Source organism: Rhodotorula toruloides (genome assembly GCF_000320785.1).
Source record: "Rhodotorula toruloides NP11 unplaced genomic scaffold Scaffold9, whole genome shotgun sequence".
Classification (NCBI taxonomy): Eukaryota; Fungi; Basidiomycota; class Microbotryomycetes; order Sporidiobolales; family Sporidiobolaceae; genus Rhodotorula; species Rhodotorula toruloides.
Window position 1 is genome coordinate 412,749 of NW_015622969.1, and position 22,707 is coordinate 435,455.

At 61.7% G+C, this 22,707-nt stretch overlaps 10 protein-coding genes across 10 annotated transcripts; 6 read left to right on the forward strand and 4 right to left on the reverse strand.

The window, feature by feature from the left end:
• Window positions 1-17: 17 nt before the first annotated feature.
• RHTO_08098 (argonaute-like protein) lies at window positions 18-3,516 on the forward strand (the record flags this gene model as incomplete). Its single annotated transcript, XM_016421752.1, has 12 exons — window positions 18-36; window positions 119-182; window positions 249-308; window positions 371-413; window positions 562-1,667; window positions 1,763-1,850; window positions 1,916-2,209; window positions 2,273-2,410; window positions 2,517-2,711; window positions 2,789-3,053; window positions 3,106-3,288; window positions 3,344-3,516. The coding sequence occupies 12 exons, from the start codon at window positions 18-20 to the stop codon at window positions 3,514-3,516; spliced, it is 2,628 nt and encodes an 875-aa protein (XP_016273864.1).
• A 291-nt stretch (window positions 3,517-3,807) lies between these two features.
• On the reverse strand, window positions 3,808-5,188 carry RHTO_08099 (uncharacterized protein; the record flags this gene model as incomplete). Its single annotated transcript, XM_016421753.1, has 6 exons — window positions 3,808-3,909; window positions 3,967-4,507; window positions 4,566-4,633; window positions 4,687-4,761; window positions 4,823-4,965; window positions 5,029-5,188. The coding sequence occupies 6 exons, from the start codon at window positions 5,186-5,188 to the stop codon at window positions 3,808-3,810; spliced, it is 1,089 nt and encodes a 362-aa protein (XP_016273865.1).
• Window positions 5,189-6,065: 877 nt separating this feature from the next.
• On the forward strand, window positions 6,066-8,749 carry RHTO_08100 (mitochondrial division protein; the record flags this gene model as incomplete). The annotated part of the gene is made up of 5 exons (XM_016421754.1): window positions 6,066-7,041; window positions 7,099-7,298; window positions 7,354-8,266; window positions 8,323-8,432; window positions 8,492-8,749. 5 exons carry the CDS (start codon window positions 6,066-6,068, stop codon window positions 8,747-8,749), a joined length of 2,457 nt encoding a protein of 818 aa, XP_016273866.1.
• A 148-nt stretch (window positions 8,750-8,897) lies between these two features.
• Window positions 8,898-10,812, reverse strand: RHTO_08101 (beta-1,4-mannosyltransferase, glycosyltransferase family 33 protein; the record flags this gene model as incomplete). The annotated part of the gene is made up of 8 exons (XM_016421755.1): window positions 8,898-9,056; window positions 9,115-9,305; window positions 9,362-9,788; window positions 9,843-9,915; window positions 9,969-10,058; window positions 10,115-10,263; window positions 10,322-10,518; window positions 10,602-10,812. 8 exons carry the CDS (start codon window positions 10,810-10,812, stop codon window positions 8,898-8,900), a joined length of 1,497 nt encoding a protein of 498 aa, XP_016273867.1.
• Window positions 10,813-10,901: 89 nt separating this feature from the next.
• On the forward strand, window positions 10,902-12,130 carry RHTO_08102 (ribosome maturation protein SDO1; the record flags this gene model as incomplete). The annotated part of the gene is made up of 5 exons (XM_016421756.1): window positions 10,902-10,903; window positions 11,083-11,167; window positions 11,262-11,636; window positions 11,766-11,936; window positions 12,005-12,130. Coding segments are annotated over 5 exons (759 nt in total).
• Window positions 12,131-12,296: 166 nt separating this feature from the next.
• On the reverse strand, window positions 12,297-13,094 carry RHTO_08103 (uncharacterized protein; the record flags this gene model as incomplete). The annotated part of the gene is made up of 3 exons (XM_016421757.1): window positions 12,297-12,529; window positions 12,594-12,755; window positions 12,812-13,094. The coding sequence occupies 3 exons, from the start codon at window positions 13,092-13,094 to the stop codon at window positions 12,297-12,299; spliced, it is 678 nt and encodes a 225-aa protein (XP_016273869.1).
• Window positions 13,095-14,197: 1,103 nt separating this feature from the next.
• Window positions 14,198-16,175, reverse strand: RHTO_08104 (BAR adaptor protein; the record flags this gene model as incomplete). Its single annotated transcript, XM_016421758.1, has 10 exons — window positions 14,198-14,332; window positions 14,395-14,672; window positions 14,733-14,888; window positions 14,948-15,045; window positions 15,105-15,244; window positions 15,301-15,348; window positions 15,409-15,626; window positions 15,679-15,732; window positions 15,790-15,882; window positions 16,145-16,175. The coding sequence occupies 10 exons, from the start codon at window positions 16,173-16,175 to the stop codon at window positions 14,198-14,200; spliced, it is 1,251 nt and encodes a 416-aa protein (XP_016273870.1).
• A 258-nt stretch (window positions 16,176-16,433) lies between these two features.
• On the forward strand, window positions 16,434-18,330 carry RHTO_08105 (LPPG:FO 2-phospho-L-lactate transferase CofD/UPF0052; the record flags this gene model as incomplete). Its single annotated transcript, XM_016421759.1, has 5 exons — window positions 16,434-16,683; window positions 16,746-16,933; window positions 17,188-17,256; window positions 17,339-18,172; window positions 18,232-18,330. 5 exons carry the CDS (start codon window positions 16,434-16,436, stop codon window positions 18,328-18,330), a joined length of 1,440 nt encoding a protein of 479 aa, XP_016273871.1.
• Window positions 18,331-18,638: 308 nt separating this feature from the next.
• On the forward strand, window positions 18,639-20,071 carry RHTO_08106 (uncharacterized protein; the record flags this gene model as incomplete). The annotated part of the gene is made up of 5 exons (XM_016421760.1): window positions 18,639-18,937; window positions 19,007-19,064; window positions 19,130-19,378; window positions 19,448-19,638; window positions 19,696-20,071. 5 exons carry the CDS (start codon window positions 18,639-18,641, stop codon window positions 20,069-20,071), a joined length of 1,173 nt encoding a protein of 390 aa, XP_016273872.1.
• Window positions 20,072-21,243: 1,172 nt separating this feature from the next.
• RHTO_08107 (zinc finger, C2H2-type domain containing protein) lies at window positions 21,244-22,369 on the forward strand (the record flags this gene model as incomplete). Its single annotated transcript, XM_016421761.1, has 4 exons — window positions 21,244-21,627; window positions 21,695-21,863; window positions 21,929-21,960; window positions 22,019-22,369. 4 exons carry the CDS (start codon window positions 21,244-21,246, stop codon window positions 22,367-22,369), a joined length of 936 nt encoding a protein of 311 aa, XP_016273873.1.
• Window positions 22,370-22,707: the final 338 nt, after the last annotated feature.

The window sequence follows — 22,707 nt, forward strand, 5'->3', positions numbered from 1 at the left end:
CGCCACGCCCCACAGCGATGGAGGCACTCACCAAAGGTGCGCCTCCTGTCCCCGTCCCCACCCTCGCATCTCGCCTCTCCTCGACGCTGCTGACCCGTTCGCGGCGCTCATCACGCAGCTGCGGGTGCCATGACCCTCGGCGACGAGCAGCACGACCCGATGCTCAGGCCGGGTTACGGAACGTGAGTTGAAGGTCCCCCTCCCCTCCGCTCGTCGATCTGGCTCACCCTGTACTCGCTCGGAAACAGCGTCGGAAAGCCCTTCTCCGTCTACATGAACGCCTACGAGATCCGCACCCCGAACCTCGTGTAGGTTTCGCGATCGGCGTCGTCGGATCGCCTACTGACGACCATCCCGGATTCTCCTTCAGCGCCTACCACTACGACGTCAAGATCAAACCCGACAAGCCCGTCGTACGCTCGAACGTCCCTGTAGCGCTCTTCTCACCGCTGACCGTCTTCTTCGCTTCTTCCTCCTCGCCCTCCCGGCTCCCTCTCCGCCTTCGCATCGCCCTCTCGCCATGTCACTCGCTCTTTCAATCGTCTCGAATTTTCGTTGTAGACTCCGCCCCGCCTCAACAGGGAGATCTGGCGCTACCTCGACCAGACCCTCAACGCCTTCAACGGCATCGCCGTCGCCTTCGACGGCAGGTCGATGGCCTACTCGCCGAAGAAGCTCCCGGCCGACGAGGGGCAGTGGAACATCACCCTTCCCGACGAGGATGGCGGCGGTGGTGGCGCTGGCAGGAGGACCTTCACTGTGACCATCCGTTTTACGCGACCCATCGACCTCGCTCGTTTGGGCGTCTTTGTGCGCGGCGAAGGTCTCGGCGAGCCCTCCTTCCCCGACCAGTCGCAGGTGCAGTCGGCCATCCAGGCGCTCAACGTCCTCATCCAGCACGGCCCGACCCTCCTCTACCCGTCGCGCCAGGCTTCCTTCTTCCTTCCGCCGATGAGGCAGGAGGAGGCCAGCATTGCCCGTGGCCTGGCAATGTGGAGGGGGTTCGTTAGCTCCGTCCGCATGGGTCCTGGACGCGTCTTCCTCAACCTCGACATTGCGTCGCAGCCGATGGTCCAGGCCGGCAATCTCCCGCGCGTCGTTCTCAATTTCCTTCGAGGCACGAACCGCAACCTCACCGAGCAGCACCTCGACGCCAAGACCATCCCGAGTAGCGAGTACATCCGTCTCGGTCGCTTCCTCAAGGGCCTCAAGGTCAAGCTCACCGTCAAGGACGCCGACGGCATCGAGCCGACGCGCAAGGTTCGCGGCATCGAGGGCCACTCCGCCAACGACCCGGCGCACGCCTTCCAGATTGACGGCACGACCTATACGATTGCGTCCTACTTCGAGCAGTTCTACGGCGTCAAGCTCAGGAACCCCAACTTCCCGGTCATCAGCGTCAGCAAGGTCGCAAGGTGGCCGCTCGAGCTCTGCGTCGTCGAGGCTGGCCAGAAGTGGACGAAGAAGCTCGACCCGGAGCAGACCGTCGAGTCGATCCGCTTGACGACCGTCGCGCCGCGCGAGCGCCTCGGCAACCTCTCGGAGGGTCTCAAACGCATCCAGCCTAGTGACGCTGCCCTCGGGCAGTGGGGCATCAAGATCGACCAGAAGCCGCTCGAGGCCAAGGCTCGCCTTCTCACGCCGCCAACCGTCAACTTCAAGGGCCGGTGCGTCCCGCGCTGTCTGGCCTGCCTCAAAAGCGAACCTGACTGTCTCGCCGTGCGCACTCTTCTCCCCTTCGTGGACAACCTCGCGTGGATAGCGCCGCGAGGATCAACAACGGTGTCTGGGACGTCCGCGGCCACCAGCTGTACACTTCCGCCAGGATCGAGCGCTGGCTCGTCCTCGTCGTGCGTCGCCGTCTTCTCACCCTCGCTCGTCATTAATTGACCGGTATTTCCTATTTCCTTCGCAGCTCGACTCGCCTCAGTACTTCCAGATTGACGCCGCCCAGACCTGCATCGTCGGTCTCGTCGCGGCCTGCCAGCAGATGGGCATCACCTACGCCAACCCGCGCCCTCCGATCCACTACGCTCCTCGCGGCGCCGACACGGCCGCCTTCATGCGCGAGAAGGGCATGGAGATGATGCAGGAGCAGGGCGGACCGCCTCAGCTCATCGTCTGCTTCCTCCCGCGCAAGCCGTGCAGCGAGTACGCCGAGATCAAGAAGTTCGGCGACCAGCAGGTCGGCTGTGCGACGCAGTGCCTCGTGCGTGAAAGTCCGCGCTCTTTCGCTTCGAAGCATGCCTAACTTTCTAGGCGATCCCGACAGTACGAGACGAAGGCGAAGCGCGGATCGCCTGGCTACTGGCAGAACGTCGCACTCAAGATCTCGGTCAAGCTGCACAACGGGATCAACTGGATCTTGAACCCGCAAGACCTCGGACCCATCGCCGAGAAGCCGACGTTGGTGCGTTACGTTCCTCGCTTCTGCGCCTCCTTCATTGCTCTTTCTCTTCCGCCTCTCCCCCGCTACCGGTCATCTCGAGCGCTACTGACGCGGCGTAAGCGCGCAGGTGATCGGCGCCGACGTCTCGCACGCCCAGCCGAACTCGGTCGCTCCCTCCGTCGCCGCCATCGTCGGCAGCATGGACCAGACCTGCTCGATCTACGGGTCCGCCATCACCGTCCAGCCCTCGCGCCTCGAAGTCATCGCCCGCCTCGAGGAGATGGTCCTCAAGCTCCTCCGCCAGTTCCTCAAGAGGAACGGAGTTCCGCCCGAGAGGATCGCAAGTCTCGCTCGCCTTCCGCGTCTTCTTGATGATCGCTAACTCTCTCTCACGCGCAGTTCTTCTTCCGCGACGGCATCTCGGAGGGCCAGTTCCCGCAAGTCATTGCCACCGAGGTCGAGGCCGTCCGCAAGGCTGCGCAGCGCTTCGGCGCTGAGCACAACCAGCACGACTACGCCCCGAAGCTCACGTTCCTCTGCTGTGGCAAGAGGCACCACGTCTCGCTGTTCCCGTCTCGGACGGCGTACGGCGACCCCAAGACCGGCAACGTCAAGAGCGGGACGGTAGTCGACACCGAGGTCGTCTCGCCGTTCCACTTCGACTGTGCGTCCTCCTCCTTTCTCTCGCTGTTCAGCACTGAGCCTCTCTATTGCAGGGTACTCGATGGCGCATCAGCCGCTCCTCGGCACGGGAAGGAGTTGCCACTTGACGGTTCTCCGCGACGACTCGAACTTCACGGCCGACCAGCTCCAGCAGCTCACCTTCAACCTCGCGTTCACGTACGCCAAGGCGACTCGCTCCGTCTCGGTTCCGACTCCGGCGTACTATGCTTCGAGGCGTGAGTCTCGCTCCGCCATTCTCAAACCCTTTCCGCTGACGTCGCAATCCCCCAGTCTGCACGCGCGCCCAACTTCTCCTCAAGCGCGAGGACGAGGACACGACGACGGTCATCTCGTCGACGTCTAACTCGTCCGACGAGCGTCTCCGCCAGCAGGCCCTCGCCGAGTACTCGTCGAGGCTCAAGGCGATCCACCCGAACCACGAGGAGACGCTCTTCTTCATGTGAAGAGCCGGAGAAGGCGAAGGAAGGGGATGCTACGGACCGGAGGAGGGACAAGAAGAAGAGGAGGAGGAGTCGCTTGAACCGTTGTGTCGCTTGTTGCCGCTTAACCCTGCCTGAAACGCGACTGCACATGTTGGTACGCGTCCCGTAACCGGGAGTAGTGAGCGCCTGGAGAGGATGGCAGGGAAGCTCCTGTAGAGCCTCATCGAAGCACTTCTCCCGCTCTCTACGGCGTCTCTCCTAAGTCTCAATTGCTTCCAGGTGCAAGTAAGCTCCATAGGAACGACAGCAACCTCAAAAGCGAGACGGTAGAACGACAGGCGGGCAGGTGGACGAGCGGTGAACGGGGTCGAAGGCAGACTTGGCGAGCGCGAACTCTTTCGGGTAGTGCAGGTGCTGTGGAAACTGCATGATCAGTGTCACGGTACACGAGGAAGAACCGGCGAAACGCACCCTCAGACGGAGATCAAGGGCATAAACGAGACTGCTGTACGATTTCCTCAAGGACTCGAGGATAACCTCTGGCTTCTCCCCTGCCAGCCTGTGAACACTTTCCGGCTTGTAGTATCGCCCCGCCGTCTGAAGGAGGCCGTACTCGTACTTTGCCGCCGCTTCCACGCCCTCCTTGCGGATGTCGGGGTGCGTGAAGACCTCGTCGGGCATTGTTACCTCCTTGAAGTACGTCTTGACCGCGAACGCAAATTTCTCGTTCCGTTCCGACGGGCCCATCTCGAATCCGTGCTTCAGAACGAGCTCCGCTTGTTTCGCGGTGAACAGAATCACTCCGACGTCGATGTTGGCGAGGCGATGGAGCGAGAGAACGCATTCGACGATGACGACCTCGGGCGTGAGCGCGTGCACTGTGACGGATTGAGGGTTGGCATTGTCGGAAAGTGGCCTGTTGGAGAGGGGGATGCCGGCTTGCTGGGTCTTAAGGCGGGAGTCGGAGCGTTCAAGCGTGATGTCGACGGCGTACTCGACGTGCGTGGTCGTGCTGGGGGGAGGTGAAGTCAGCTGTGAGAGACTGCTCGAGGACTTAACGGACGACTGACGCTTTTGGGTCGGTGAGCTTGCGGTCGAGAATAGCCCTGGGGGCGTCGAACACTGGATGCGGTCCACCCTACGACTCTGTTGAGTGAGTTCGGCGTCTATGGCGGTCGACGCGGGACGAACCTTGCGCGAAAGCAGCTTCTCTAGTTGAGCCAGTGTGTGCGGGGCGTCGGGCCCGCGCACGCGAAGTTGGACCGGCTGGACATGTCCCAAATTCAATCAGCACACTTGTCGGATACGGAGGTCAGAAAGGACGCACGAGTGACTGGGAGAGATGCGGCCAGTGGAAGGCGAGGAAGAGGTGCTCGTTCAAATCCCACCATTTCGGGTCTCCCGCTTCCGACGAGTCCTGCATGGCTAAGAAGATGCAGTGTCCCGCCGTAATCTGTACAGCCGTGATGCCTGCCACGGGGCAGAAGAAGGGTGAGAGAGGCATCGTCCGAGGGAGGAAGCGACGGATCGCACCATGCGCAACGACTTGTCCGGGCGGCGCCTTACTGCTCAGGATAGCTGCGACACCTACGTCGCCGGCACCGCAGGCGAAGGTGCTGGGTATTTCTGCCGCACGTTGGATCGGATAAGACGTCGCCATCTGCCGTACTCTCCTCGTGATCTTGGTCAGCATGGCGAGACTGGCCCCAGGCGGGAGCACGTGTGCAGATTAAGCGAAGAGAGACGCAAGGGGAGAAAGAGGGGAGAAAAGCGACGAGGGGGGGACGACGAGCACCGCAGCCGGCATGTCCACGGAGCAGGTTGGACGGAACGGCCGATGCGGACGTCTGAGCTCGTTGAGCGGCACGACCTTCCCTCCTCTGCTTACCGGCGCTCGGGCGTGAGGAACAGTCAGTCGCGGAGCAGGCGACGAGGGGAAAGGAGGCAAGCACGGCGCGGGGAAAGCCCACTGCGGTCGTAGAGACTTCGAGTCACTTGCGAAAGCTTCTTCAGACACTTCAGCCTTCCTTCAGCGAGAGCGAGCGATGTGTGAGAGCCAGAGAGGTGAGGAGGAGGGGGTTGGCCAGGACACGTCGCACTCGCTGGCTCAGACTGCTGCTTAAAGGACTCGCTACGACTCAGGAGCTCTCTACGACCCTCCCCACTCCGGCCAACCCTTTCCCAACGCCAGCTTCGCCCTTCCTCCTCCTCCCGACTCTCCTCGAGTCTCGGTCGACGCGGCGTACGACGCAGACGGTGTGCGGCTCGGACGGGTGCTGTCGTTGCAGCTGTTGAGATTCCTGGACACACCAGGTGAGTCTCTCGTGTCCCTCGTCGTTTCGAAAGTCTCCCTCCCCGCGTCATCTCTCATCAGCCGGAAGACGAGGGTCCAGCACGAACCCGCAGTGTGCGAAGTGGGTGCCGCCAGGCGTGTGCTGTGAAGTCGTCAAGACGACTGACTAGGCGTCACGACGTCCCGCCATGCTGACCTCCAGCTTCACCTCCCGCAGTTCCTCAGACGACCCGTCGCTCGCTCGTCTTTGCGCTCTACCCGTCTCCTGCCAGCCGACATGCACAAGTCGACAGGTTCTGGTGACGGCTTTTTTGCCGGAATCAAGGAAACCTTCATCCCCGGAAGCACTTCCTCGTCGCAACCGGCTCAGCAGTCCTCCTCGGCAAACGGCAGCGGGTCGTACCTCCCAAACCCGTCCAACCTCCTCGTAGACCTCGCTCCGCACCTCGTCGGCTCGTCGTCACGCTTGCTTCACCCGAGCAACATCTCCTCGCACCAGGCCTCCCTCACTTCTTCCCAATCTGCCTCGACTACCACTTCCCTCCGTCGCAAGATCTCGTTCATCCGAGCGGGACTTTCCATCGGTCGCCCGAACGCTCCTCTCCAATCATGGAGCGAGCTCGGCACCCAGCTCTACCTGCGCGACCGCGTTGACGAGCTCCTCCGCCTTCCCGTCCCTCCCGCACCCTTCAATCTCTCTTCCGCCTCGACCTCTGCCGCATCCGCACAGCAAGGCCAACTGACGCTCGAAGCGCCGCCACCTCGACCTGAAGACCCTGTTCCGCTCTTTCAGGGCTTTCGGGCGACGATCCCTGCGGCGCAGGCGTCCAAGACGGAGCGGCGACGGCGACGAGCGTTGCTGAGCGAGCGTGCGCTGGGTCTCGAAGGTGGCAAGCTCGGCTTAAAGGAGCGAGGAGACAAAGCGCGCGGGATGCTCGGCGGGGTGGGCGAGTTTGGCGAAGTCGAGCAGGACAACAGCTTGACGATGGGTCGACGGAGCAAGGGGCGACGAAAGACGCGCGGGCCGGTGGATGACGAGATCGCGGGTGCAGACTTGCAAAGTCGGGAGGATCTCGAAAAGGATGCGAAGGAGGTTGAGGGCGACATGGCGAACATTGCCGTCCGGCGGGCGTTGCTGAACGGGCAGATCAAGGACGTCGAGGCCAAGATTGCCGCGCTGGAGAAGGTGCGGGAGGACCTGCGGAAAGGATTGCTTGGCTTGCGGGAAGAGGAGCTGGAGCTGGAGGACGAGCGTGCGTCTCGTTTCACGTGTCTGCAGTCTCTCGCTTGACTGACTCTCGCACCTGTAGTCGAAGGTATCGAGACTCGCCTCGCACGCTTGCCGCTCAACGCCTCCGTCCCCTCCGTTCCATCGACGGCTGCGAACGGCCGTGCTCGCCCCGAGCCTGCCGTCGCGCCGCTTCTTCCGACTTCCTCGTCGCGGCGACGAAAAGGTCCTGCTTTCTTGCCCAGCGAGCACGACGAGTTGCCGACGAACGTTGCGTTCATGGTGCGTCGCCCAGGCTCGCATAGCCAGTCCTCGCGACTGACCTTTCCTCCTGCAGACACTCTCTGGCCATCTCTCGCCCATCCTCGCCCTCGACTTTACCGAACCTTACGGCACACTTGTCTCCTCTTCCTCCGATTCGTCCGTTCGGCTCTGGGACCTTACGACGGGCACCGAGACCGGCTTCCTTAAGGGCCACGACGGTCTCGTCAAGGCTCTGCAGGTCGAGGGCAGCGTGTGCGTCACCGGAGGCGAGGAAGGCGGGATCCGCGTTTGGGACCTCGATAAGGCGGAGGAGATGTTCTACTCGGGCACGTTACCGACCGCATCGCTGGCGAGGTCGATGATGGCGGAGGAGGACGTCTTCGGCCCGACTGCGACTGTTGGCGCTGGTGGACTCGTCAACGGTGTGCCGGCGGAGGACGACGGCGTCCTGCGCGAGTCTTCGAGTGTGCGAGACGGCGTTGAGGCGAACACTGGACAGGAGCAGAACGGTCCTTGCGTGCGACACCTGCAGGGGCACACGAAGGCTGTCACGAGCCTGTTCTTTGACGGCTCCACCCTCGTCACTGGTTCTTCCGACTCGACCCTGCGCCAATGGGACCTCACGACCGGTCAATGCGTCCAGACGATGGACATCCTGTGGGCTATCTCGAACCCCCTCCCTTCCTCCTCGATCTCCTACCCCGCCTCCTCCTACTCCCACTCCAGCACCGACCCCTTCGCCTCGGCTTTCGCTCAGCCTCCCGCAACGCTCGGCTCGCCACCTGTCACGCCTCGCAAGCAGTATGCCGCCTCGCTTCGCCGCCAGTCATCGCTCTTCGAGAGCCCCGGCGCGATGGCTGCGCCGACTACTGCGACGTATGCCGACGGAAGCTGGGAGCTCTATGACGACTTCGTCGGCGGGGTCATGTTCTGGGGCTATGCGCTGGCTAGCGGGACAAGGGACGGATGTGTCCGGCTTTGGGATAGTGCGTTCGTCCTTCGCGTCTTTGCGCGGCCGTCGCTGACATCTCGCCTCGCGCAGTGCGTACCGGTCAAGCACACCGCACGCTCGTCGGCCACACTGGTCCTGTCACCTGCCTTCAATTTGACGAGTACCATCTTGTCAGCGGCAGTCTCGACCGCACCATTCGGGTGAGTGGACCTTCGATTCGCTCAAGCTGGAAGCACAAGCTGACAAGCTTTCCGCGCAGATCTGGGACCTCCGCACGGGCGCCATCTCTGACACGCTCCGCTACGACCACGCCGTCACATCTCTCCAATTCGACAGCCGCAAAGTCGTCGCCGCAGCAGGCGAGAACGGCGTCAAGGTATACAACCGGACGACGATGGAGCACTCGTCGCTCATGCTCGGCGGTCACACGGCGCCAGCTGAGAAACTCAGGTTCATGGACAAGTACCTCGCGAGCGGTGGAAGGGACGCGACGGTCAAGATTTGGGCGTTGCAGTGAGGAGGAGAACGGTGGAAAGTGCACTTCGCAAGCTCGTACAGCATCACCTCGCAATTCTCGTGCAGCATCCGTCGTTCCCTTCGTTGAGAGGTCTATACGTTACAACAAGCACATAGAGAGCTACAGGCTAGATACAAGGGCGCCGAGGCTACGGGGCCATCAGCGGAGCGACGATCCGGTCCCAGTGCGCCTCCCAGCTCTCCCAGTCCTGCCCAGGCTCGTCGCCACCGTACTTGCAGTCCTTGATGCCGACGCGGAGGATGTCGATGTCGGACGGGAAGGGCATGGGGAACCCGAGGAGAAGGGTCTGCGGGAGTGGCCAAATTCAGCGAGTTGTGCGAGCGAAGTGAGCGCAAGACACGCACCATGAGCTCATCAGCGAGATCTTCCGCCGTCTTGAACGTCCGGCCGTTCTTGCCGTCCTTTACGAGTTCGCCGAGGCAGGGAAAGTCGAGCGCGAGGACGGGCAGGCCGCAACCGAACATGTCGACAACCTTCATCGGAAGGTCGATCCCGCTCGTGCTCGTGTGGAGCGAGACGCCGAGATCAGCGGAACCTGAAAGCGCTCCTGTTAGCGGGTGACGCCCAGAGAAGGGAGGAAGTGCAACTTGCCTAGCAGCCTTGGGTAGTCCTCCCTCTCGAGCCACTCAGTCCTGACCCGTACCCAGTCCCACTTTCTCTCCAGCCGCTCAACCTCCACCTCAAACGCCTTCTTCCCCGCGCCCTTGCCTGTGACCAGCACCACAACCTTGGGCAACTTCCTCGCCGCCTTCTTGCCCGACAGCGGGATGACCTGTCCATGCGAGTCGCGCAGCCCTCCCTCGCCGGCCGCAAACTTCCTTGCCGCTACTTCATACAGCTCCAGCGCGCGCAAGAGGATCGAGAAGTCTTCGTCGGCGGTCCAGGAGGTGGAAGAGACGAGGAGGGCGGGGCGGTCGGGGCGAAGAGCGCCGGCTGAGGTGGTGAAGAGCGTCGAGTCAGGCTCAAAGGCGGGCTCCCAGTCGCTCAGGCTGTTAAGGGAGGGGAGGCGAGAGAAGAGCTGCCGAAGCGACGGGTCAGACGCGGCTCATGAAGCGAGGGCTTAGAAACGCACGTTGTGAGCCTCGTGCTCTTCGAGGCGGCGGAAAGAGGCGGGTGGTCGGTCATGAAAGGTGACAACCCGGCCTCTGCGGGGAAAAGGTGAGCGAGAGCTGCAAGAATCCGCATAAGCGAAGCGCACCTCAGATTCGCCTCCTTGATCAGCTCGTGCTTCATCGCATCCGAGACCGTGAGGTGTGCGTATGCGAGACGTCCGAAGAGCAGTTCCAGGCTGTGGGAGACTGAAGTGTCAGAGCCGCATAAGCGAAAAGGTCGGGTTTCGCGCACAACTTGGCGAAGAGGACGACTGGGTGACGTTTCCCTAGCCTGAGTGCGAGGACCGAGTAGCCCGTGTTGTGCCAGTCGATGATAACCTTGCTGCCGCGAAGGAACGCTGCGAGCTTGACCACGATGAGAGTCGGGATGGCAGGCGGGTTCTGCGTGGATGAGCGATGTCAGCGAGGAAGCCCATCGAGCTTCGACTGACTAGCGCACCTGAACAAAGAGGAAAGCCGGAGCAATCTGGATCGAGACGAGCGCACGCAAGAGGTCCCAGGCGCCGACGATGACCTTGAGCGGGAGGCAGAGGAGGAAGAGCGGGCGAGGAAGGCCGGTAACCCAGCCGAGCGGGGTCGGGAGGTAGACGAAGCGGATGTGCGGGTTCTCTGTGAGGTGTTTCGGCGGCGCAGACCCTGCGAACGAGCGAGTTCATCGGGATGAGCGTGGGAGAGGGAGGTCAACACAGCCTCATGGGGCTCGATAGAGGCAAACGCACCTCTGTAGGCGACGATGTGGGTCGTGTAGCCATTCCTCGCGAGACTTTCTGCGTGGTACATCATGCGCGGACTCCGCCCGATGTCGCCGAGGACGACGAGCGCGACAGATTTCGGGACGAGGGAAGGGCGGGTACTCTGGATGCGGCGGAAAAGGACGAGCAGCGAGATGCCGCCTGCGAGCGTCGACAGCAGTGTCTCGATGCCCCACATCGCTCAAAGCAAGCTCTCGAGCGAGTGAGAGTCAGTGGTCGAGTCCAACTTCGCCTCTTCCTCATCAGCCAAACACACCAGACTCGACAATGTGAGCTGCAGGGCCTCTTTCGGCTGCTAGGTCATCTTTTTGGAGTCTCCCACTGAATCCATATGTGTCCGCAACGCACGACCGCCCGTCGCCGCTCTTCCCTCACTGTTTCTCCCTCCGTCATCAATCGTCGACCCGCCGACCCACACACAGGCTGACGAGGCTCGCTGTGCACGCAGGTCTGCCGGGAAACAGCCTGGAACGCAGATCAAGCTCACCAACGTGTCGGTCGTGCGGCTGAAGAAGGGTGGGAAGCGGTTCGAGGTGCGTCTTCCTCTCGTTCCCTCTCTGCGGCGCCGTACCGCGCTCCGATCTTTCTGCGCCACGCCTGCTGACGCCAGTACCGTCTCCTGCGCAGGTCGCGACGTACAAGAACACGGTGCGGTCGTGGCGGAGCGGCGCACAGACGGATCTCTCGGAAGTCATCCAGATCGACAACGTCTTCACCAACGTCTCCAAGGGCGCCGTTGCCTCTGCGGACGAGCTACAAAAAGCATTCGGAACGACCGACCGAACGGAGATCATGATGCAGATCTTGAAGAAGGGCGAGTTGCAGGTCGGCGAGAAAGAGCGGGCGGTCGAGCTTGAGGAGTTGCGGAGGGAGATTTGCACGGAGGTTGCGGCGCGATGTGTCGACCCAAACACGCAGCGGCCGCACACGGTCGGCATGATCGAGAAGGCGATGAACGAGGTTGGCTACAACGTCAACGGCAGCAAGGCGGCAAAGGCGCAGGTGCGGCGCAGTCCTCTTCCCGCTTCCTTTCTTGTTCCAAGCTATCACGAATTCGACGTGGCTCAAGCGGAGAGACTGGTCTTTTGCGGACGGGACTCGTACTGAAGCTCTCGCTTCTCACTCCGGCAGGCTCTCGACTTGATCAAGGTCCTGCAAGCGAAGAAGACGCTCCCGATCGCGCGTGCGCAGATGCGTGTGCGGATAACGATGTCGTCGAAGGAGGGCAAGAAGATCAAGGAGAAGGTGCTGCCGTTGATTGCGAAGGTCGAGGAGGACGAGTGGTCGGACGAGTGGGAGCTGGTGCGTCTGCCTTGGCGTCTTCATTCGCTCTCAGTTTCCAGCGTTGACGAGCGTCTGGCCTGCGGCAGGTCGCCCTCATCGATCCGGGCTCGTTCCGCCTCATCGACGACCTGCTGCAGAAGGAGGTCAAGGGCGCGAAGAAGATCGAGACGATGTCGTTCTCGGCTGTCGAGGACGAGGCGAGGGTAGAGTAGACATGCTTGCTATGCCACAGTCACGAGAAGTACAGCAGCTCTGAGGAGACAGCGCGTCAAGCGTTGGATGGAGAGAAGGTCTCGAATGAAAGCGATTGCAGAAGCAGTGTAGAGGAAAGAAGAGTATGGCAACAAGAAGAACCGCAGCGGAACAGGATGGGGAAAGTTACGAGCAAGGGGACCTATGGCGACGGCGCAGATCGCTCGAGTCATGCGCAGGTTCATGAGCCGATGCGACAGATTGGACGGGAGATTGTGAAAGTGGCGCGTCGTCGTCGTCGGACGAGGGGAGCGTGTGTCGAGGTGTAAAGTTCCGACGCATCGCGATGTAGGCCTTGGCAGCGGTTGCTCCCAGCCAGCCCCATCTGTGTCGAGCGGAGTCGAAGAGATCGTAATGGACTGTCAGGACGTCATGTCAGGTCAGTCAGAAGCCGCCGCACGGGACTGGCGCGCGGTAACACACCGAGTTCATCTTTGACGCTGATTGTCGAGCCGTCGTCGAGGTGGATCAGGTCTGCCTCCTCAAGCGACTTCGGTTTCAGCGCGATGCTCTCATAGACCGCCGACGAAGCGACCGGCTCGTTGCGTCGCATCTGGATGCAGTCGCGCCGCAGAAGGGCAGGAACTGTGGAGGCGAATGATCAGTTCGGAGTTGGAACGAGCTCGGTGTTCCGCACGTACCAGCAAAGTTGAAATGCTTGTCGAAGACATAGTCAGGTCGATCGCGCAAAGCCTCGGTTGCGTCGAACGGATAGTACGCCGTCGCCTCGCCCAACAGCTCGATGAATTCGTCCGCCATACGCTCAATCCCGGGACACTTGCGATAGACCTCCTCGAATTCACTGTACCACTCGCTGCTCTGGACGTTGAGGAGCATGCACATCATGGTGAGGTGACGCCGTGGGTAGATGGGTTTTTGGAAGGGGGGCTCGGGGACCAGGCGGAGGTGCAGAGGTGTCGACATGGAGTGTTGTGCAACCCAGAGCGATTCAAGGCTTCAGTGCTGGCGGGATCACGAGAGTCGGAAGACTAGGCGATGGTAAGCGGCGAGCTGACAGTCGTCGGCGTTGGCAGGGAAGAAGCGATCGGGATTCTTGAGGGTGAGGAGGCGTATGAGACGAGTCTCAGCGCGACAAGCGAAACTCGGCTTCGAGCGTCGCCCTTACGAGGGGGGGAAAGAGGAGGCTTTGTGTGGGAGCCAAGGGGTGTGAATGATGAGAATCCCCGCAATTGTAGTCGCTGAGGCCGCCTTGTAATCCCTGGCCGTCAGGACACTCCCTGGCAGCCGTTCTTCGGCACAGATGTACAGAAGTGATGGGAATTCTCGCCTTGGCACAGCAAGCGAAGGCCCTGGTGCACAGGGAGAGCCAGGAAAGCGACTTGTGCTTTCGCCAATGGGCGCGAAGGGGGTCTCCCGCTCGCCTCGTCGCTTCGTTCGGCGCAAGGAGCGAGACTCGGGTCTTTCCAGCTGCTGTGAACCCCTTGCAATCGCGACAAGACCCCACGAGCTGCTGTAGAGCGCCAGCCAGCCTCACCTGGCAGAAGGGGCCTGAGCCACCTCTCGAACCGGCGATTGTGAGACTTTGCACCTGTTGGTGGGAGCTGTGTGAAGGGGGCGCTCGCCGAAAAGGGCGGTCCGAGATGGAGAGGAAAGCGTCAAAGCGGTCGAGAATATGCTCAGATGGTGTCGCCCTGCCCGCACAAGGCCTCACAGCCGCAAGCGAGGTTGGGGAGATGAGGCGTAGAAGCGGGTGTACAGGCGCGAGGTGGGCCTCGCGGAGGCTAGTCGAGCTGTGACCACGTCCAGAGAGTGCGAACAAGCCGGTGCAGGAGCAGCCGGCTGACCTGGCGCGGTGAGCGTGAACTGTCAACCGCAAAGAGCTGAGGCGATGAGAGCAGAAGGGGAAGGGCGGCGGTATGAAGCATGCGCCGAACGAACGTGTCTTTCTACCATCCACGAGCCTAGCTTGACATAAACAAACGAGCCCGCGGAGGAGGAAACTGCCACACATCGATACAGACGTTGCAATTGCAGCCTGAAAGGTTCCGCCTCGCGCGCTCTCTTACTCAGAGCTGCGTGTAGTTGGCGGGGAACTGCCCCTCCTGTCCGTTGAGCCGCCCGGTCCACCAGTCCTGGTCCGACTCGGTGCGCTTGACGATCTCGATCCTGTCGCCCGCCTGGAACGACAAGTCGCCGCCGGCCTGTGCGAGAGTCACGGGTTAGCACGGGAGCTAGAGCGAGTCGGTGATAGACGAGAACGCACCTGCGCGGTATAGTCGTACAGCGCCGTGACGTACTCCTTCTTCGCCGCCGCGCCGGGTCGACCAGGCGGAGGAGGCGGCGGCGGCCTCTTGCCCGCCAAGCCGGGGCTGACGGCGGGTGGCGAGTACGCGGGAGGAGCAGCGTCGCTCGCGCCAGGTCGAGCAAAGGAGGAAGAGGTGCCGCTGCGGCCGAGGGAGGAGGAGGAGTAGGTCGAGCTGGCGCGGTGAAGCGAGCCGGTCTCGGAGCCAGAGTTGGCGCGGTGCTGCGACATGAACTTGGCTGCATCATCGAGACGAGAGTCAGTCAACGAAGGAGGACGGGCAGAGTGAGGGGACGAACCGGTCGAAGTGAATCGCTTGGTGATGCTCAAAGCCTCGATCCGCTCGGGCACATCACCCATGCGCTCGTAGTGCATCGTCTCGAGGCCGTCAGTCGCGAGAGCGTCGGCGCCGTACGTCGAAGTCGCGAAAGCCTGCATCTTCTCGAGAAGGGTGTCTGTGGGCGAAGAGCACTTGTCAGGAAGGCCCGTACCGTTGAGCAAATCCGTCACGCACAGAGGATGCCAATCTCGATGTAGTAGAAAGTCTGGAAGATGGGCGAGATGAGGCTCGTCGAGAGCGCGATGAAGTGCGGAATCTCCGCCTTGAGCATGCTGCGAGAGGATGGGCAAGGTCAGCGGCGGGCGAAAGTAGACGAGCAACCTCTGCGCACTTATTGTAGTGCTCATACTCCTGCGTCGCAATTTCGAGTTCCTGCTCGTACTTGAAGAGGTTCTTCTCGTCCGAAAGCGACTTCTCCTTCTTGTCCTTCAGCTTGTTGTAGGAGTTGTTGTGGCGGTCGTAGTCGACGAGCTGTGCGTGCGAGGCGTAAATCGATCGGTCAAGCGGGGGAGACCGGCGAAACGCACCTTGTGCTCGCGCTTCGTGATAGTCTTGCGAATCTTCTTAAGCAGCTCCTGCATGGGCGACCCCTTGCTCAGCAGATTGACGATAAGCAGCGCGACAGCGCAACGCACCTGGTACTCTTTGAGAGGGGCCGTGACCCTCGCGTCAACCAGCTCGAGTTCAGGCTGGATCGCATCGCGCAACTCGGCCATGAGCTCGTGGTAGTGGTCGATGTTGCGCAGGGTCGTCTCGGCCTCGGGGTGGCGGGCGGTGAGCGAGCCTTCGTCGACGAGCGGGTTGAAGAGGGTCGAGAAGGCCGTTGCGAAGCCGGCGCCGGACGTGAGCATGCCTGCGGGAGAGGTCAGTCGGGAAAGCGTTGGAGCTGAACTGGACGGACGTACTAGCGACGCTGTCGCGGAAGCTGCTCGAGTCCTTGACAAGCTTTGCGGTGTACTCTGCGAGACGAACAGGTCAGCAACGAAGTGGTCATACGAGCGAAGGCGGAAACACACCTTCGAGACCGCTGAACTTCCTGACAAGCTCGTTCGTCTCGGCATCGACGCTCTGTTTGCCCATCCCAACCTTACTTCCGATCATGTGCGGCGCTGCGGAGGGTACGGCAAGGTCAGTATGTACGCCCGCCAAGGGAGTGCGCAGTGTCATCCATCCCTCCAAGTCCGCCTCGACGCTCTCGCAGCCGCCCAGCGATCGTCCCAGCGTCTTCGAGGCCCCTAGACACTCAACTGGTCGCCGACCGAAGCCCTCAGGCGGCGTGATCGCAGAGAACCACCACCGTCCCTTCGGGAGGCGGTGGAGGGTCGGTATAAGGAGTGGGAAGGGTTGGCAAGCCTAGGGAGGACGACTGACCGCGCGCGAAAGCCTTTCCGATTCCCTTCATCGTGTCAGCGTCTCAAGCGAGTCGAGTCGAGCGAGGTGTCGAGGGCAACTCCGTCGTCTGCCTCCCCCACTTCATCACCGCGAGCGAACTCGTCCTCATACGGCTTGCTGGGGCCCTCCAGCTATCTGCAGAGGCTTTTACATCTTACGGGACCATATCGAACCAAGGACGCGGCTCCCTTGCGCTGTTCTCCGCTCTCTCGACATCCCTCCTCTCCCGCCTCGTCCAGCGTTGGCGTGTCACTCTCTCTCACGTCAGATGGCGGCAGTCGACTTGTCTGACCTATCAGTATTGTCTACCTCACCGAATGGCGCCGACTCGACACCTCGGCGGTCAAATACGCCCGCTCCTCCTCCTCGACTCCGCCTCGAAGACCAGCACTTCTGCGTGCTAGGCGGTGGAACAGGATGCAATGCGGTCCTTGGAGCATTCAATGGATCGATGGTGTCGTACTGCTTGCCGGTATCGGACGACGGAGGAAGCAGTAGCGAGATTCAGCGGGTCCTGGGTGCATCCACTCCCACGTCTCGTGCCGGTTCTCCGCTGACGCCGCTCGTGCTAACTTCGCAGGCGGTCCAGCACTAGGCGACATCCGCTCACGTCTCATCCGCCTTATCCCACCAAGTCCCGCCGGCTCCCCTCTCGACTGCATTCGCCGCTTACTCGAGTATCGGCTACCGGGCGGCGAGGGCACGTCTCATTCAGCTGTCAAACAGGAGTGGGGAGACATTGTCGAGGGAACGCACAGGCTATGGCGGGTGAGTCGAGACGTTTGCGGCGACTTTTCGTGTCGGGCGGAAGCTCCGTTTCGCTAGTTCGCCCGATCTCAGTCTCTTCACCGGTCGTACTCACCCTTCTCCGCGTTGGATGACAGGGTATCCCAGGCGACCGGAAGGAGACGATCCGCTCGTTCCTCGTCTACCTCCAGAACGCCATCCTCAAGAAGGCGCAGCGAGCGAGTCTTCCGTCACTTCCTTGCCAGCGCGAAATACTTACAGTCAGCCTCGAGTAGGGCTTCAACTTCAAGAAGGCCTCGATCGGCAACTTATTCCTCAGCGGAGCGTCCCTCTTCCTCGGCTCCGTACGTTCAAGTCCTTCTACAGTTGGAAGCGCTGTCTGCTCACCTCGAGAGACACAGCCTGACCTACTTTCGCACTCCACAGGTTCCCTCGGCCATTTTCCTCTTCGTCTCGGTGACGGGCATCTCGCAAGACTCGATCCGCGTCATTCCCGTCATCAACACAAGCTCGACGGTCACTATCGCTGCCGAACTCGAAGACGGCTCGATCATCGCCGGTCAGAGCGAGATCTCGCATCCGTGTGGACCTGACAATGCTCTCTCGACGAAGGAGACTGTCGGAGGAGCGGGCCTGCGAGCGGAAGCGGTCTTTCCCCTCACCCGCGCAACGACACCTTCTTTCCCCGAACCGCCAGTACTCGGCGCAGAAGAAGACGAGGACCACGCGCCCCTACCGCTATCACCGGAATTCACCCTCTCTGTCTCGCCCGATGCCGACATCATCTCTCCCTCGCCACTGTCGCCTATCGCAACCCGCTCGCGGAACCTCGAGTTCACGAAAGACGCCTCCGAGATCCCACCTCTTCCCTCTCGTATCCGCCGGATCTTCTACCTCTCGACTCACGGCCTGGAGATTCACCCCCGGCCAAACTCGACCTTCCTCCAATCCCTCCGCGACGCCTCAATCCTCGTCTATGCACCTGGCTCGCTCTACACCTCCATCGTCCCATGTCTCGCACTCAAGCCAGTCGGAGAACTCGTTGCGCGGGGAAACATCGCCAAAAAGGTCCTGTTGCTCAATGCGACGGACGACCGCGAGACGCCTGACTACGATGCCGTGGACTACGTGTGGGCGTTGGCAGAGACATGTGGCAGGAGCTTTGCGGAAGGGCAGAGGCAGTGCGAGCCAAAGGACGTCGTTACGCATCTGGTTTACCTGCGGAACGGCAAGGTCGAGGTCGACGAGGGTGTCTTGCGGGTGTGTTCGCTCCCTTCTACTCTTTCGTAGAACCTCGCTTAACTCTTTCACGCCTACAGTCCCTGGACATCCAGCCTGTCGCGGTCGGACCGACTCAGGACGGCCTCTTCGACGACGAGGTGGTCAAGGAGGCTCTCGCGCGGATCATGGCGGCGTAGAATGCTCTCAGCGTGCTCAATGAACACTGTGCATTGCCTTGCCTGTGTTCTGCCTTCTTCACTGCTCGTCGCTTGCTCCCCCTGTCGCTCACCGAGCCTCTTTCGGTCTTCGACGTCGCTGTGCTCCTCACTTTCGGTTGTTGAAACGGGCTGCCTCGTGCTGCTGCTGTCTAGTCGCTGCATCCGCCCGCCGACACCTTCCAGCGTCCGCGCCAGCACCCTCACACTCCCCATCTCTCGCAGCTCCTCAACCGACGAGAGACCCGCAGCCATCCTTCCACCCGCTCGTACAGCTCGCCCTGCCCGCCATGACACGGCTAGCATCGCTCGCCACCGCCCTCAGTCTCACCTGCGCCTTCTTCGCCTCCCCCGCCGCCGCGCAGTCCTCTTCCGCTTCCTCCTCCTCCACCCCGTCATCCTCGTCTCTCGCCGGTTCGTCGACCTCGAGCGCATCGGCAGCTGCAGCAACAGCATCAGGAGCAGCTAATGCGACGAGCGTCGTGACCGTCGAGGGACTGGTACCGGCGTTCGCGACCGGATCGTCGTCTTCGATGAACTCGACGATCCAAACCGGATGGAGCACGGATGATGCACGAGGGACGATGAAGTGCGTTGCGAGGCAGAACGTGTCGCCTGCAAAGAGCGGATTGCTGACCATCGGGATCTCCGTGCGCAGGGAAGGGTTGACTTTGCTGCAGAACTCGACGGGAACGGCGGAGAATCGGACCGTTTATGTGCGTGGAAGCCGTACCAACGTGCACAGTATGGCTGGGAGGCTGACAGTCTCCCGTGTCCGCAGGGCGTGCTTCTCTACTTCAACGAGACCACCGCGAACCAGAACTTCACCTCGACCCAGATCCCTTGGATCGCCTACATCTCCTGCGACGACGCCATGCAGAATTACACGATGCCTGCGAACAGCTCGATTCCGGCGGCGACGAACGGAACGGTCTCTGCGGGCGGCAACTCGACGCAGACGGTAAGCGTGCTGCAGCAGGCGGAGCAGCTAGGCGCGAAGGGTATTGTGCTCTACTCGACTCGCGAGCAGGTGCGCCAGCGTCTCATCGTACTCCAATCTTTGCACGCTGATTGACAGAAGCTGCATCCTGGGCCGCAGTCCTGCATGCTCAACTACACGATGCTCGCTGGCAGTATGAACGCAACCAACGCAACTCTCACCAACTCGACCATGGCCAACTCTACGATGGCCAACTCGACGATGGCAGCGGGCGGAAACTTGAACGGCTCGATCCCGATCTTTTCGGCTACCTCGCAGCGAGTCGCTCAGATCATCATCAGCCAGTTCTCGTGAGTCTCGCGCCCTCCTGCACTCCCATGCGCTTACGGATCTGCCTCGCACCCCAGCAACGTCGACCCGAATCATCGCTACTTCAACTCGAGCGCCCTCTCTGCCGCAACCGCGAATCTGACCGCCGTGATCCCGACGAACGGCTCAGTCAACCTCAATGTCCCTACCAACTTTGTGCTCGCCCAGATTGTCCCCTCGTACTCGGCCAACGACTCGTCGAACGGCGTCGTCGCGACTTTGAGCCGAGCCCAACCGGCGCCTACGGACTCGACCACGTCTCGAAGCGCGAGTGGCAGCGCGCCGTCGCAGTCTGCGAGTGGAGGGCCGAGTAGCGGAGTTGCGAAGCGTGATGGCGGGCGGAGCAAGGTCTCGCTTGCCGCAACTGGCTTCCTTGTCGGCGGATTGTTGGGAGGCGTGGGACTGCTACTCTAGACCGGGTCCCTCGACGAGGAGCCTCAGCCCCTGTACATACGCTCCGACGCACCCGCAATAGACACTTGTTCGCCGGACACCTCTGACGGAGGAACACCGACGTCGCCCGTCATTTGCCTTTCATTCCTGCTCCCGCTCGTGGGCTCCGCTCCGGCGACGTTAGCGACGGACAAATACCCTCAACCTTGACGCGGGAGATGCGGGAGACGATGGGCGGGCGGAGAGGCGGGGGCTGGCCAAGGTTTGCGCGACATGCAACGAACAAACGGACGACCGCACCTGCCTCATGCGCGACCCCTTGCTCTCGATTGCACTTCATTGTGCTAGTCAGGCACGACTCTCAACCTTGTCTAGTGCCAGGGCATCATGGATCGGGTTGCTCTGTTCCTCGCCTCGTGCTCGCCGCAGGGTCTCGCCTGCTTCGAACCTTGTTCCGGTCCATTCCTCGCTTCGTGGGCCGCTCGTCAGGCGTCGACCTACCTGGCTGGCGGGTCGCATACGGGTGCCGGACGCCCTCGAGGACCTTGGAGATGGCGGCGCCGCCGTCTGCAGCGGAGTCCGGACGAGGAAGGGCTTCTCCCGCTGCGCGCTTCTCTGCTGCTGTTCGGTCGGGTACAGAGTGATCGACTGCGCTGCCTCGTGCAATCTGCGCATCATTCCCTTCACAGGCACGCGGGCGAGCGACGATTTCGCGACCCCAGCGACTGACCCTCGCCTGAGCAATTGCCGCCTCGCCCTCGCGTTCCTCGCACGCAGCCCGCATCGGGTGACCCTCGGCCGTCCTTCCTTCTCTTGCCGTTCTGCTTCCCGCTCTCTCTTGCTCCCAACGCTCACTCATCTTTCCTGCACGCCGCCCGTCCACCGCCCACGCCCGCTCAGCTCGCCTGCGTCGTTCATCTGTCCGTCTGCAGAGGAGCGCAATCGACTCCTGCCCGAACTTCGTTCTCCGAGTCTCGCGACCGTCGCCCGTCGCTCGTCGCCTGCCGTCCGCCTCCTCTCCCTCCACCCCTCCTCATTCGTACAGGAGACAGTAGCGCACTCGCGCCTCTTCAGCTCTCCTGTGCGACGCAACTACCGTCGGTCGAACGTCAACGTCGGATCGAGTCGTCGTTCCCTTCCTTTCCCTCCCAAACGTCGCCTCTCGCCTGCCTTCACCTCTTCCCACGATTGAAATGCGCGACCCTCGGCTTTCCTCGCCCTCGCCTCAGCGCGTCCATCAAGACGTCTTCGAGTACGCCCCGCACGACTCGATGCCGTCGACTTCCCATGCCCCATTCCCCGTCGCACACCCGCACGCACCGACGACCGAGTCCTTCCTCTCCAACCAGCCTCACTTCTCCAGCAGTTCATCTCGCTCAACTCGCAACGAGCAGGTGCAGTGGATGCACTCGCAGCGACCGGCGCAGCCTCACCCTCGGAGCGACCAATACTCGTCGCGAGAACAGTACCTGCAGCAGCCGGCAAGACCGCAACAGCCTGCGACAATCCCCATCCACCGAGTCTACGTTCTTCGATGCGCAACCTGCGACACCTTTCTGTCAGACCGAGGGATGCGGGTGAGTGTGCCGTTGTCACATTCCAGCGAAAGAAGACGAGTTGACCGGGTCCTCATCTTTTCTGCAGGCCGTCCTCCTCCTCAAGCCTCACATCGTCCTATTCTCCACCGACGCCGCGCCTGCGAACTCGGAGACGTTCTGGCCTGGCGAGCTCGGCGAGGAGGAGCATGTTGAGCGGACGTGCAGCTGCTTGACGAGCTCCATCAACTGCCACGGTTGCGGCAAGACCGTCGGATGTGCGTCAGCTTCTGCACATTCTGTTGTCTCCAGCTGCTGACACGTCGCTTCTCCGTGATGCCAGACCACATCGTTTCGCCCTGCGCCAAGTGCACTGTGAGTCTACCTGCCGCGCTTGCTCTCTCCGCTGTCGCTGACAAAGTTCCCCATGCAGGCGTCGGTCCAGAAGCATCAGCGAACGGCGAATCACCACCGATATGTCTTCCACCACAACGAGGTGACTTCGCGCGAACGAATGTACTTCCCTGACGAAAGAGGCGTCAACAACCCCTTCGTCGCCCGGTCTTCCGCGCTAGTGGCGACCTCGTCACCGAACCGACACTGTCGCAGCGCTGGAGAAGAGGCTGCCGACGCCGCCTCGTCCGCACGCTCGCGACACGGCGAACGCCTTCTCAAGGCGGGCGACACGCTTTACTGGCACCTGCTCATCCCTGGCGGAGAGCGGTGCCAGAGCATCGACCCTCGGACACGAGAGCCGGTTTGGAGCGAGAACGTCGGACGTTGAGGCGACGAGATGACGCCCGTTCTTCCATTCGCCCCAGCGCTTCCCGCCTTTCGCCTTGTCCAACTTCCTGTATCGCCTGCTCATGTCCATCACACGTTGTTAAGTATACACGCAACCCGCATCGGCTGTCCTTACCCTTTCCCTTGCCTCCTTGATATCCTTTTCCCTTCGTTCGCTCTTCCCCTTCGCATGCATTCTTCTCGTCCTTCCCGATTCTTGCCATCCGTACCGTCTAATCTGCATTCCAGCCATCTCCTTATTGACCTCGCTTGATACACGCTCATACGCACTTCGCCGTTCGCGAAGAGGAACTGAAGACTCTGCCGCCCGCCGTCTTC